At 39.9% G+C, this 15,712-nt stretch overlaps 2 protein-coding genes across 2 annotated transcripts; one reads left to right on the top strand and one right to left on the bottom strand.

The window, feature by feature from the left end:
• Positions 1-5,635: 5,635 nt before the first annotated feature.
• LOC138892257 (uncharacterized) lies at positions 5,636-5,944 on the bottom strand. The gene has a single exon (XM_070175961.1). It carries the CDS (start codon positions 5,942-5,944, stop codon positions 5,636-5,638), a length of 309 nt encoding a protein of 102 aa, XP_070032062.1.
• An 8,365-nt stretch (positions 5,945-14,309) lies between these two features.
• LOC138892256 (uncharacterized) lies at positions 14,310-15,287 on the top strand. The gene is made up of 2 exons (XM_070175960.1): positions 14,310-14,567; positions 14,787-15,287. Exons 1-2 carry the CDS (start codon positions 14,310-14,312, stop codon positions 15,285-15,287), a joined length of 759 nt encoding a protein of 252 aa, XP_070032061.1.
• Positions 15,288-15,712: the final 425 nt, after the last annotated feature.

Raw genomic sequence — 15,712 nt, 5'->3', positions numbered from 1 at the left:
CCGTTTATAACAACGATAGGGGCCACTTTCTTATGGAGTACATGAAATGTCATTATGAGACTGTTGTTACAAGACCATTTCTTCTTCAAGTTACTATGCTTAGGTTGAAGACTTCTTCCTTATTTCCTCAGCTAGTCTTTCATTGTAGTACTTAGGGAGGACCTTCTAACTCTTTTAAAGCCGCGATCTTATTATATCGCATTCCCGATAGAATTTTTGATGTCCTTCCTCGCCTATAATTATCTGTAGTTACTTACCTCCATGCTTTGTGCTTGTAAGGTTGCTTCTAAACTTGATATTTTGACATTCTTCCTGGTGGCATTCTCTTTTATTTCCGTAATACTCATATGGTACCTTTAACTACCTCAACTCCTATATGAATATTTCTCAAGGATTCACGATGTCATATCCGCGAGACTAAATTCCCCATGTTGGGTTCACTCTTATTTATCTTGCACGATCTATTGATTTGTCTGTATCCTCTTATCTAGCCCTAACTAGGCTCTTCCTGAATCAACTACTAACTAATCGTTGGCCCACTCTCATATCAATATTTCGCGTAATCTTTCTTGGGTTATTTCCTTTGTCTTAACTTACGTCTTGTACTGGCTCCTTATTTATCAATAACATCTCGGACAGAACCCTCACTTTCTCTCCTTGATGTCGTGTTTGCATAATGTTCTGGAATCGTAGCCTATTTGTAGGCTTTGAATAAGTGCAATCTTATCCCTTTTTTATTTTTGTCGCATTCTTCTTTTATCATTCCATAATTACTAGAACCACTTAATTCTGACTTAATTCCACATCACTCCATATTCCCCCCTTTTAGGAAGGTTCTAAGATTTAGTGCTACGATGATGTACGTATAGATGCTTTACCTCTTTATCTTTGGCTTCTTTTCACATCATCGATGACCCTTACTTGCCTTACAGAAATCCTTCTATACCAAGGATAACGAAATTCCTTATTCACGAGGGTGACTCCTAGTGTAACCGGCACATATAGTCCCTTAAGCTTAACTTTACTCCCATTGCTTACTTTAGGGAAGTGTCTTCCTGAATGACCTTTAAGGGTTATTCTTCTGTTTTCCATTCTATTATTGTCAGAACGTAATCTTTGGAATTCTCATGATGCCGACCAATATTAAATTACTCGGTCCCTAATTCATGTTTAGCTTACCTTGTTCACCACCCCATACCGATTTCTATTACTTTGGGGTCTAACCTTTCCTTCTGGTAGTCGCGTTGGAGTCACAAACTTATTTCTCGAAATGAGGATACAACTTTATGGCCTATACTCTTTTGTTGTCTCCAGGCCTTGCACCTCTCATCTTTTCTTTCCCTTGATTATAGACTATGTAATACTGTCATTTCATTTTTTTTTCTACCGTTGTCATCCAGGTATCACATCTTACTGGTAATGCTTCATTAACTATCTTCTTATTTCCCGCTAACATTTATGTCTATCACTTTATTCTGAAAACTCGAACAAGATATTCTTTTGGTCTTAGCTCCCCTTGCTCCATCCATTGGCTCTTCGAGTTGCCTAACATTCTCTCTCTACTAGGAACGGGAGCCATACTACGATAATATTTATCCCTTGCAGGCTTCAAGTGCCCATCTTTGTGGTACTCATATCTAGTTATACTATTTTAAAGTGCACCATCTGGGTGTCTCACAAGGAGATCTAATAGCACATTTGCAACATCCTTCAGAAATGTCAACTAACGCAAACAATTCATCCACCACTTTGGGTCACTCTAACCCCAGCCGGATCCGGGTATCTGTCCTTCTCTTATACTACTTTGGTTAGCTTCCATAGGGCATAAATGAGATGGGTGTGGCCAATTATACATACCTCTATTATAATTGAAGGTAACTCAAAATGCTTATTTTTTTTGCTTGAATTGTAAATATTGTTAATCTTCATTAACTGGGTACCCCATACCCTTCTTCACCTTGCTTCTTTTACTTGTTGAAACTCGTGTCTAACTTGTGATTCTGTTATTCCTTTTTACCGTAAGAGTGAATAGGCATTCTTGCCTTAGGGATCCTTATCAAGAGGCTTACATGTCTTAGTACACACATGATCTACTGAAGACCTTACATTTACTCATCATAAATATCATGAAAAATCGAGTTCCTTTGACTCAACTCTTCCATAGCCACATTCAATCTCTTACAAACTGTAGGTATCGTCTTGTTACGAATGAAATAGAAGCAACGAGTTTGAATTCTTATAAGTGAGCTCTACCACACGATCTAGAGTAAGAAGAAAGAGTGACAATCCTAAATGCCCTGTAGCCTCCTACTTCTAAGTGTGTTGCACAACACACCCATAAACAAGACTCTACTAGACATGACTTGTAGACTCCCTAGGACAGAACTGATCTGATACCACTTTTGTCACGACCCAAACCGATGGGCTGCGACGGGCACCTGGTGCCTTACTCAACCGAGGACCAACATAACGTAAACGTCATAAGGCCAGGCCAGAAGGGTCGTATGAGGTAAAAAGAATAAAACATGAGGGAACACTCAACATAAAATGATCCAGCCTGATATACTGACTTATACATATGATATACGGGCCTATAAGGCCAAAATAATCACTCGCATACTGAACATAGGTCGACAAGGCCATACAATATTTCATATACATGACATATGTCTAAAAGCCTCTAAGAGTGCATAAACGTCATAAGGTCGGGACAGGGACCCGAGATACCAACTAATACATGTCTAAATCATACTGACCAAATAAGAAACTCCGGAGCAAATGGAGCATACCAACATCTTTCGCTGAGCTGATAGCCTACTTGGAGGACTCTCGACCTGTCTATCGGGACTTGCGGGCATGAAACACAGCGTCCCCAGGCAAAAGGGACGTCAGTACAAATAATGTACCGAGTATGTAAGGAATGAAAATCAGTAAATAATAGACATGAGAAAAACATGGAGTAAAAGACTCGACATGTAAGTCTCAATAACTCCGTAAATCATGAAATAATCATAATGTCATGCATATGCTTATGAATGTCATGTCGTGCATAGGTACATGTGTTCATAACATCATCAAGCCTCTGAGGGCATCCCATCATATCATCTCGGCCACTGTGGGCAAAATCATCAACGTATACCAGCTTATCAGGTGGTGTATATATAACACCGTAACCTTTTCCCATATCCCATATATATATATATATATAACACATATATATACGCGTATATAACGCCATCTGGTCATGGGTTAATGTAAATGAATACAATGCATGAGAAGTACGTCAATAAAATCTTTTGAAGTATTATAAGACCATTATGCCTTTGATTAATATCATGAAATAAACTTTATCAACTTACGTATTTCTTGAGACCCATGAACAGACGATAGAATAATAAGACATTTGTTGAAGATTTCATATATATTCAGGTTTGAGATATCATTCGTTATCTTAGAAAGCATACGCATCTCACTTTGTAAAGGATTCCTATGAAATCTTGTTTGAGAATGCAATACGTTACTTAGCAAGCCAATGTTACTCACTTAATAATGTAGGAAAAGCTCTTAAGATTATGGGTTATGGGCCCCACTTTATATGATGACTTGGCCAATAAATTCTCTAATTATGCCACCTTTCACATAAATTTAAGAGTCATTAATTGGCTTTGGCGTGATGCCACATTGGGAGATTTAATTCCTTATCCAAAATGTCTTTATTATTAAATTAGCTTAATTGCATAATTAATCTCCCACTAAAAATCTATAATTACCTAATTATCCACATAATTAAGAATTATCTCAAATTACTTAAAATACTACTCACTTTTAACATACCTTATACACCTTACTATCATGGTTATGTGGTACCTTGTATGTCACTAGTCCATAAATACGAGGTATTATAACGCGGACCGTATTTTATCCCAAATTGTCAAACTTCGACGAAATTCATTTTCTTTGATTCGCTCACCCTCTCACCGTCATGAATTTACTTATCACTTGTTTGAACTAGAATAATACTTATAACCTCAAAATAATCTCATTCCTGAGCTTACGTCAATTAGCTTACGACAAAACTTTAACGTACGAAAATGCGGGATGTAACAACTCATTTCCGATCTTATATCAATTTACTTATGGCGTATTTCCACGTACGAAAATATGGGGTGTAACATTTGAATCCAAAAAAGTTCCAACTCTCTGATGACAGAGAATTGGCTGATGTGTGGCCACAACCTGCTTTTTTTCGGTACGCACAATCTGACATGGGGCCGCACATTTGAGTTATAAAGTGTAGAGTCTATGATGACAGTAAAAGGGTTGTTTTGCGGCTGCGATGGGAAATATGCGGTCCGCACGTTTTATCTTGCGGCCAAGGATTCCTTCTTTCACTATGTAGCCCTAAAATCACAATCTGCGGGCCGCACAATTTCAGATGCAGCCACAAAATTCAAAAGCTACGAACAATCCAGTTGTTCTATCTAGGTTTTGCAATTTTGTGCAAATTTTGACATGGCAACAACACAGAGGAATGAAAGTATGTTGACCCAGTTCTCATAGAGCATGTATTAGTTAACCCATTACATATTTACCCCCACATGAATACACAATTGAATTCTATTGACAAATGGCCTAAAAATGACTACCAGGAATTTAAGCATACCAGATGAATGACTACCAGGAATTGAAGCATACCAGATGAATGAGTGTGATGAGTGACTGAACAAAGATGTTATGTGTGTGGACAGATAGATTCACTAAGAATTTTCAAGAGAGTGCTATTTTTGTGCTTAGAGAGTGAAAACCGTAACCCTTGCCCCTGCCCTTCTATTTATACATATGGTCTATGAAACAGGAAGAATGTCGAGTGCGGCCACACATCTTCATGTGCGGTCCACACTCTATTACCTGGGGCATTATCTTCAGCATCTCATCTGCGGTCCGCACAATGTTTTGTGCGGTCGTAGATTTCCCTTGCGATCGCACATCGACCTCTTCTCTGACAGGCTCAAGCTTCAAAGAGTTTGTATTTTCCATTTCTCATTTGTGCGGTCTGCAAGATAATTGTGCGGCCGTATTGCTCTTTTGCTACAGCATTCCAAATTGTGTGGTCCGCGCAATTCAACTGCGGTCCGTACTTCTTTCAACACTTAGCGACATTTTTGTGCACAATTCCTGTAAGTCACACTCAGACCTGTAGCACACTTCAAATCAAGTTAGAACAAAAATAACACCTAACTACTAAAGGAAAAAGAAAAGAAACATAGGTTGCCTCCCAAAAAGTAGTTGATTTAACGTCGCGACACGATGCAGAATACCATTAATTGAAATGAATGACCACCACGACGTGGGTATCTCCAACTTTTCCCAAGTAGTGCTTCACCTGGTGACCATAGACTCGGAATACTTTATTATTTTTTTTCTTCAAGTCCAATGCACCAAAAGGTATCAGACCCACAATTTCAAAAGGACCACTCCATTTAGACTTTAGCTTCCCGGAAAACATCCTCAACCTTGAGTTAAACAACAATACAAGATCGCCCACCTTGAACTCTTTTTTCCAAATGTATTTGTCATGAAGATATTTCATCTTTTCTTTGTAGAAGGACAAACTTGCATAAGTATGGTACCAGAACTAATTCAATTCATTCAAATGTGTAACCCTCAAGTTAGCGGCTACATCCCAATCAAGATTCAACTTCTTTAGAGCCCACATGGCCTTGTGCTCAAGTTCCACCGGAAGGTGACAAGCTCTCCCGAACACCAACTGGTATGATGACATTCTGATAGGTATTTTGTAAGCCGTCCGATAAGCCCATAGTACATCATCAAGTTTCTTGGCCCAATCCGTCTGATTAGCATTCATCGTTTTGGACAAAATACTCTTTATCTCCAGGTTGGAAACTTCTACTTGACTGCTAGCTTGTGGATGATAGGGAGTCATGACTTTATGAGTAACACCATACTTGCTAAGTAAAGTGTCGAAAGCGTTGTTGCAAAAAATGTGACCCCTTATTGCTTATAATTGTCCGCGGAGTACCAAACCTTATGAAAATATTCTTCTTCAAGAATGCCACCACATTTCGCGCCTCATTGTTGGGTAGAGCAATAGCCTCTACCCATTTAGACACATAATCCACCGTGACCAAGATGTAGGTGTTTCCACAAGAACTCACAAAAAGGCCCATGAATTCAATACCTCATACATCAAAAATATCAATCTCCAAAATGGTAGTGAGAGGCATTTCATTTTTTTTTGAGATTCCACCGGCCCGTTGAGATTCATCACATCTTTTCACTAGCTCACTAGCATCCTTGTAAAGAGTGGGCCAATAGAAACCGCAATTTATCACTTTCGTTGTCGTTCTTGCTCCACCATGATGACCGTCATATGGTGAAGAATGACAAACCCCAAGAATTTTACCTTGATCTTCTTCCGGTACACATCTTCTAATCACCCCATCCGTATAAATCCGGAAGAGGTATGGTTCATCCCAATAATAATCTTGACAATCTCGTTTGCACTTATTTGTTTGGTTTGAAGAGAACTCATCCGGGATGATTCCACACACAAGGAAGTTTGCTAGATTCACGAACCATGGCACTTCTTTCAATGAAATAGCCAAGAGTTTCTCATCGGGGAATGATTCATTGATTTCAAGGCTATCATGCGGCCTCCTCTCCTCCTCCAAACGAGATAAGTGGCCCGACACTTGGTTTCACTCCCTTTTCTATTTTGGATGTCAATATCAAACTCTTGCAACAAAAGCACACATCTCATCAAGCGAGCTTTGGAGTCCTTCTTGCTCATAAGATAGCGAAGCACCGCATGATCCGTGTGGACAATGACCTTTGCACCCATCAAGTACGGGTGGAACTTCTCAATTACAAACACAATGGCAAGGAGCTCTTTCTCCGTAACGGTGTATTTGAATTAGGCACTATTCATGGTCTTATTAGCATAGTAGACCAGATGAAAAATCTTGTTGATGTGTTTCCCCAGAAAAGCCCCAACCGCTACGTCACTTGCATCACACATGAGTTCAAAAGGGACACTCCTATTTGGAGCGGTGATGATGGGAGTAGTTTTCAACTTGAACTTCAATAATTCAAAATCTCTCATGCAATTATGACTGAAGTTGAACTTAGCATCCTTCTCAAGAAGCTTGCACAATGGATTCACCACCTTAGAGAAATCTTTGATGAAGCGCCAGTAGAAACCCCTGTGGCCTAAGAAACTCCGCAAACCCTTTACCGAAGTTAAGGTGGATGTTTAGAAATCACCTCAATCTTTGCCTTATCAGCTTCAATTCCATTATTTGAGATTTTGTGGCCAAGGCAATGCCTTCCTCGATCATGAAATGAGACTTCTCCCAATTGAGCACCAAATTTATTTCTTCACATCTTTCAAACACTTTATCCAAATTGGCAAGACAATCATCAAATGAATCTCTAACCACTGAGAAGTCATCCATGAAAACTTCAAGGTAGTCCTCCACCATGTCCATGAAAATAGCCATCATACACCTTTGAAAAGCTGCTAGTGCATTGCCCAAACCAAATGGCATCCGCTGGAAGGTGAAAGTACCATAGGGATATGTAAATGTTCTTTTCTCTTGATCCTCCGGAGAAATAAGAATTTGGTTGAAGCTTAAATATCTATCAAGAAAGCAATAGAAAGCACGACCGGCCAATCTATCAAGCATTTGATCTAAGAAAGAAAGTGGAAAATGATCCTTCCTTGTGACTTTGTTGAGCTTGCGATAGTCCATACACACCCTCCATCCGGTCATCATTCATGTAGGAATCAACTCATTCTTGTCATTGGTGACCACCGTCATGCTCCCCTTCTTTAGGACACATTGAACTGGAGAAGTCCATCAACTATTAGGGATGGAGTAGACAATCCTGACATCCAACCACTTGATAATCTCCTTCTTGACAACTTCTTGCAAAGCCTCATTGAGTCTCCTATTATGTTCAATAGATGGTTTGGTGCCTTCCTCCAAGTTGATCTTATGCATGTAAAATGCGGGGCTTATCCCCCGAATATCTGCCAAAGTCCACCCAATAGCCTTCTTCCTTTTTTTGTAGCACCGTCAAAGTGGAGTCTACCTGCACGTTAGTCAAACAAGAGCAAAGAATTACCGGTAAAGTAGAACAAGGATCAAGAAATTCATACCGAAGATGTGGATGCAATGGTTTCAACTCCAAGGTAGGAGTTGTCCTATTTTCAAGATCCAAGGACAATATTTGGGGTGCATAGTTGTACGACCCCATTCCTTGCAAAGAGTTCACACGTTCCATGAAGCCATCCATCTCATCATCATTAAAGTTGAGCAAGACGGCCTCCAATATATCACCAACATTGATCATATCACTTGATTCATCAACAATAACATCAGCCACCAAGTCCACAAAAGAGCACACCTCATTGCTATTTGGTTGCCGGATGGACTTTCACACATGGAAGACCATGTTTTCATCACCAACCGAGAATGTAAGTTCTCCGGCTTCAACATCACAAAGAGCCTTCCCCGTAGCAAGGAAAGATCTCCCAAGAATAATTGGCACCTCGTAATCAACTTCATAATCTAGAATGATATAATCCGCTGGAAGAATGAATTTATCAACACGAACCAAGACATCTTCAATCACTCCCAAAGGTCACTTCATAGTATGATCGGCCATTTGCAATCTCATAGAGGTGGGTCTTGGTTTCCCAATTCCCAAGGTCTTGAAAACTGAATAGGGCATCAAATTTATACTTTTCCCAAGATCACAAAGAGCTTTTGCAAACTCGGCACTTCTAATTGTACAAGAAATCGTGAAAGCACAAGGATCCTCCAACTTAGGAGCCATTAAATGCACAACTGCACTCACTTGATGAGTGACTTTGATGGTTTCAAAATTCATTGACCGCTTCTTTGTCACGGGATCCTTCATAAACTTTGAATTATTGGGCATTTGTTCCAAAGCTTCAACTAATGGCACATTGATTGAGAGACTATTCATCATTTGAATGAACTTATAGGATTGATTCTCGCCATTGTTCTTGGCAAGTCTTTGAGGGTATGAAGGTGAAGGCTTAGGTAATGGTGCCTTAGCCTTTTAAACTACTGGCTCCAGTATGTCAATGATGTGATCCCTAGATAGGTTCACCTCCTTTTGAGTCTCTTCCACACTATCATCAATATCAATCTGAACTTCATCATTTGATTGCACCACATTGTTCGGGACCTTTTCTTCTTGTACAACTTGCTCATCAACCACAAATTGCCTTTGATTTAAAATAGGTGCATTCCCATCTATTCCACTTCTTGTAGTAACGTCCATGGCATACCCCGTGTTGTTTTCACCCGTTGGGTTTACTATCGTGTCACTTGGTAGTGCCCCTTAGGACGAGAATTTAGAGCTTGAGAGATTTGCCTCATTTGAACTTCTAAGTTGTGGATTGATGTGTTGTGAGAGGCAAGTTGGGCATCCGAATCGACATTCATTTCTGTCATTTACTTGAATATGTTTTCAATATGCCCCATCTCATTATTTGAAGAACTTGGACCATGGGAAGGATAAATAGGCGGGTTGCTCAGTTGTTGATAGATCGGGGGCCTTTGAAAAACCCGACCCTCGGTTGCCTTGATTATTGTTCCATCCTCCTTGATTGTTACCCCCCCTCCCCCCAATTTCCTTGGTTATTGCCACTCCAATTTCCTTGATTGTTGTTGTTATGCCAACTCCCTCGATTATTACCACCACTCCAATTTCCTTTGTTGTTAGAATTCCAATTGCCTTGATTGTTTTGAGGTCACCATTGTTGTTGGTTTGGGCCTTGGAAGTTGTTTCTTTGCCCTTGAAAGTTGTTCACATATTGCACCTCCTCTTCTTGTTCATTGTAAGAATCATCTTGATCAAAACCACTATCCTCTTGCACATAATTCTCTCGATTTTGCACTAGTGGACCCTTGGTCCTTCTTTTGTTTACCATCATGTTCCCCCCTTCCATGGCATTGACTTGCTTAGGATTTTGCACTTGTTGAAGTTGATCCTTTGCTAGTTGATTCATGGTGGTAGTCAATTCTGCAATGGCTTGCCCATGGTCATGCAACCTTTTGTGAAGGTAGATCACGTTCGGATCATCTTGTGGAACATTAGCCCTGGATTTCCATGCCGATGATGTTTCTGCCATCTCTTCCAAAATCTCACACACTTCTGCATAAGGCGTAGTCATGAAATTCCCACCGGCAAGATGATTCACTACACATTGGTTGGTTGTGTTAATCCCACGATAGAAAGTTTGTTGAATCATATTCTCTGTTATATTATTGTTGGGACATTCCTTAACCATTGTTCTATAGTGTTCCCATATCTCGTGTAGTGGTTCATTTGGCTCTTGCTTGAATGCCAAAATCTCATCCCGAAGTGTATCCATGTGCCCCGGAGATAAAAACTTAGAAATAAACTTTTTCGCCAACTCATCCCAAGTGCCTTAGCCTCAATGCATACTCGGAGATATTTGTTTGTTTACTCCCCCAACAAGTGTGTCCACAAACCCCTTCAAATGTTTGTACGCATTTTGAATTGGAGCACCGGTGAAGAAACTCCGTTGCTCAAGAAAAGTGAGCATCACATTGGTGATTTTAAAGTTGCCCGCCATAATATGGGGAGGGACTATTGCAGTTGCATATACTTCATTGGGTAATATCCGGTGTAGATCCGCTCGTGGTGGAGGTGAGGGTGGAGCGGGGACATTGTCATTAGGCACTCGGCCTCTTCTATTGGATTGAGGTTCAAGAGGAACCTCATCAACTTGATCATCCTCGACGTCCACATACCCCAAAGGTAAATTTTCGAGCTCATTGTTTGCCATGGTTGTACCTACGATTTCTCAAACAAGTTAGTAACACGGAAGGAAAAGAAGATATTCCAAAAACACACTCAAATATATAGCTAACACCATTTTAACTTCCCATCAACGGTGCCAAAAATTTATCACATTCACAACACATCTCGATAAAAGATATGACACGGTCGTATGCAATAATAATTACCCAACTAAGAGTCGGGGTCGAATCCACTGGGAGTTATGATGGTAGTTAGGATTATATATTTGAAGCAACCAAATGGGCTATCTAAGATTGCACTTCTACAACAATGTTTTGTTTTCTATTTCTAATGTTACTCTAATGAATGCAAGATAAAGAAAATAGATTATAAATAAATATTTTGGAGGTTTTTCCAATTGGATTAAAGGCCTAGGGTTGTGATCATAACCTAGGTGTTTTCCTAATAGAATAAAGATGTTAATGCTTGTTTTGTTGATTGGGGTGTCTTATAGCTCTCAACTCTACGTTACCCACTCAATACCTCTCGTTCAGAGAGTGATTTTGCCCAATTTGGCTTTCTCAAGTCCAAATGGGTATCAACCAAAACAGTTGATAAGAGCTCAAGTCGGTTTATTACTATCTCTAGTTTGAACCCTTTAATTAGGTTAATCAATCTTTCAATTAACCCAATTTGTTAGCTAAGTTAGCCTAGACTAGGTCCATCTTTCTCAAGTAGAGCCTAAGTCAAACATGCATGAATCAATGTTTGCAACCATTAATTCTAAAATTGAAGCGTGAACTAAGTTAAATAATAAACACCCAATCATAAACAATCACTAAATTAGATACCCATAAGATTTACACACTATGGTTGGGTCACAACACTAGTAAAAGTCTAGCTACTCATAATGGAAATTGCATAAAATAGAGAAGAAAAGCTAATTAAACTCATATTGCAAGATTAAAATGATGAAATCTAATGTTAAAACACCAAAATAATGTAAAACTTCCTAAAGTAGTAAAGAAAAATGGCTATAGCAGCTTCAGATGTTCAAACTTGACCTAATTTTGTGAAATTCGTCTATTTATAAAGGGCTAAGTATTGCGGACAAAAATGCCACTTGGGAGGTTCTGTGGCCTTACAATTCCATGTGCGGCCCTCAGATTTCTTCAACTGGCAGGAAGTAGAGTTTTGCGGCCGCACATTTCTGAACTGCGGCCAAGAGGTAATCTTCTGCGGCCGCAAAATTCTTGTGTGGTCCGCAATTCACAAAGGCTCCTAGACTTGGTCTCTTTGCATACTCTCTGATCTTTGACTCTTAGCCCAGTTCTGCGGCTGCACAATTCATGTGCGGTCCGCACATTGCTGAGAGTTCTGTTAGATTTTTATTCTTGGTTTTGGGCCGCAGATGAAATTCTGCGGTCTGCAATTTCTTCTGCGGACTGCACATTTATGCATCTGCGCTCTTTATTGTCTTGTGCTTTTGAACACTCCTTTTTGAGACAGATTTCATCTCGGGAGACCAAACTTCCAGCATTCCTACAATTTTGCACAATTTCATTAATTTCGGGAATACAATTCAATACTTTCGGACTAAAACAAAAGCTAAAAGGTGCTAATACGCAGTCAAAATCCCCACTTATCACCAGCATCATCGGAACTCACTCAGTAGTGGTCACATGTTCATAACCTGTGCCAACTATTTACTTACTCATATTTTATTTGTTTTCACTGCCATGTGTCATTTCGACGAGCATCCACCTGACATCTATCAGTTTTACGTCATACCTATAGTCCCCCTACTTTTCGGTGACTAAACTTTATGTTATCGGGAAGTACATACGACCTCGTTTCTTGGCGGAAAAGTTCCTAAACGGTTTCTAACACCTGAAACGATACTCGTCTCCTTGCATTTAATGAGCCGAACACGTGTTGTCCCGTGATTCGGCAAATATTTTTGCTAATTAATAGGTAATGATGGTTTTATATTCTGCCGCTTATAAACTTCTCCCATTCTTACCTATTTTACCTTTCACTTTAACAAACCTTTCTTCTTCGAATTTTCTTAAAGCTTTTCTGCAACTCTCATGTTTCCAGTAAAACTTTCATATTCACATTTTCGATCACCAAATTTTCTACTACTTCTTTCCCCGGTTACTCAAATACTTTCATCGGTGGCGGCCCTTCCAACAAGGACAAATCTAAGGAAGCTGATGTCGGTCCTCCACCAACTAGCACAATCATCCCCCGTCAACTAAATTCTGAGGATGATTTTCATGTTCAACAAGAACCCTCTAACCCTAAAAATGACATAAATAGGTCCGCCAGTAGATATCCTTCTTCTATTCGTCCTACTGGTATCCCTGTTGTGAAAGAAGATTGTGACTGGAAAAATATTAAAGTTTTAGCCCCTAATGAAGTAGAAAGAGTCACTTTCAGCAAACCAGGGTCCATGTACATTTACATGTACCCTTTCACTTTAAGAATGGGCCGAGAAATCCATCCCACTATTTTTATAGTTTTGCCATAATTACCAAGTCTGTTTTGCTGAGGTAGGTCTGTCAATATGGCAAACAGTAGCTTATCTTCGGGTACTATGCTCCCGGGCCGATGAAACCCTCACTCTTGCTCATATGATCAACCTATACTCCCCAGATAGTTTTCGTAGAGGCATGATCAAACTCAGCAAACGCAGTCATCATGCCATCGTTACCAGTGTTGATGATGATAACAATCATAGTTAGATGGAAATGTTCGTTGTCATTGCTACCGAGGACAATCTTCCCGCAAATGCACCTCCTATCCATGAATCCTGGAACTTTACTCATAGGTTTTTCAAATATCCTTTTTCCAATGCATTAAAGAAAATTCCCTCTTTTACAGAATTTTAATCCTCTTATTTCAGCTACCCGTTGGGTTCCTTAAATAGTTCAGGACCTAACCTAATGGGACAAAATATTTTAGATATTTCTACACCGAACTCCCGTAAGTGGAAACAGATTTCATCCAAATTCAATTGGAAGGCCAAGAACCATGGTAGTAAACCTTTTCCTTTTCCTTTTCAATCTTCAACATTACATAATACAAATTTGTTGACTCCCTTTTGTAATATGTAGGCCTTCCGAAGGGATCTTCTATTTATCGTGTTGTTGAGGTTTCCCATGACCCAGTGATGGTTCATCAACAAATTCGAGCAGCCATTGACCGTTAGAGTGCTCGTGATGCTGCCCATGCTTCCGATGAACGCCCATCTTCCCTGAGTCCCCAGCCTAAGGAGAAAAAACCAAAAGGAAGACGTACCTCCAAAGCTGAGACTCAGGAGAAGCCTTCAACAAAAAATCCCCAGTTGGACCGACGAAATGAAAGACAATGATGAAGGTTTTTCTCTTCGAAGAAGAAGAAGAAGAAGAAGAAGAAGAAGAAGAAGAAGAAGAAGAACTTCCCCTGCCCAACCGAAAGAAATTCGAGGACTCTTTACAGAAATGGAAATGGTTAAAAATGCGGAGTCTCGTTTCCGGGATCCAGTTATTTCTTCCAGTCAGAGGATTTCCACCTTTGATGTTCCTCCACCTACAACTTTAACACCAGCTGCAACACTATCAACTCCTTCCTCACCACCGTCCTCAACTGAACAAACGGAAGATGTTTATTCCCCTCGGTCACCCAATCACAGGAGCATTGAGAACACTTTCCCGGCACTCATCCGAAACCCTGATAGTAAATGTAGTGTCACTCTTTTGGTTTCAAATAAGTGCCACTTACTCGCCAAGCCAGTGGGAGTTGCCAATTACTTGATGCATTTGGCTTCGAACAAAGACTGACGAAACATGGAGGCTCTTTCTGCGGAGTGTCTGATCAATAGCATCATGCACTTTTCTGCTCAGGTGTCATCTAACTCTTCTTTTTTCCATTTTCTTTTGCTAAATATTTTCTGCAATAATTAATCTTCGACTTTTTAGGCTAACCTACCTGCTTCCGAGGGCTTGCAGAAGACGATCCAAGCCAAAGAAGAACTTTCTGTCGAACGGAATCAAATTATTGGTGAACGAGATCAACTCGCTAAGTGCCTCCTAGCTTTAGAGGCAAGACTTGCTCAGATGGGTGAGCTTGAAGCCCAGTTGGAGCAATCTGAGAAAGAAAAAATGGTTCACAACCAACAAGACACTCAACTTCATACAAAACTTGAGGAGTTGAAAGTCAAGTGGGTTGAACTACAGGATGTTGTGACTGTGGCAGCGGAACGTGAGTCTGCTTCCATGGAACAAATCAACAAGCTGAAAGCAAACTTGCATTCCAAAATCGAAGAAGTTGCCGCGACCCAGGAGAAGAGAGCACGGGTGGAGGAAAGGCTCAAAAAGGTCATGGAGCAAAATCACGAACACGCTAGGACAAACATCGACCTTTGCTGGACCTATGAGATTGTGAGGATTAAAAATGACCAGCTACAGTCCAAAATATAAAAACTCAAAGAAAAACTCTAGGACCAAGAAGATTCATTACTTCTTGAGAAAACTTATTCAATTTATCACATGAAGAGGGTGACTTTGGAGGATGTTAAAAAAGGCATTACATAGATGACTGTATTACTAAAGCTCTCATATTGGAGACAACCGCCTACGAAAAGATTCCTACATAGCCCACAACTTCATGATCCTCAAGCACTTGTTCTGAGTATTCAAAAATTGAGGAGGAAGTTGAAGAAGATGATAAAGATGAATGCACTAAAACGGATGCGGAACAACCTTCATCTTCAAAATATGAAGCCAAGACTTCTCATCCTTCGGACTCTGCTGATAAAACCAACTAATATAATCTTTTTTGTAACTATGCCGAAACTTCTATTGAGTTTGACATTTTAAGAAATAAAAGATATCTTTAGCTTAAT

Source organism: Nicotiana tomentosiformis, chromosome 5 (genome assembly GCF_000390325.3).
Source record: "Nicotiana tomentosiformis chromosome 5, ASM39032v3, whole genome shotgun sequence".
Classification (NCBI taxonomy): Eukaryota; Viridiplantae; Streptophyta; class Magnoliopsida; order Solanales; family Solanaceae; genus Nicotiana; species Nicotiana tomentosiformis.
This window is presented reverse-complemented; position numbering and strand designations above follow the sequence as displayed.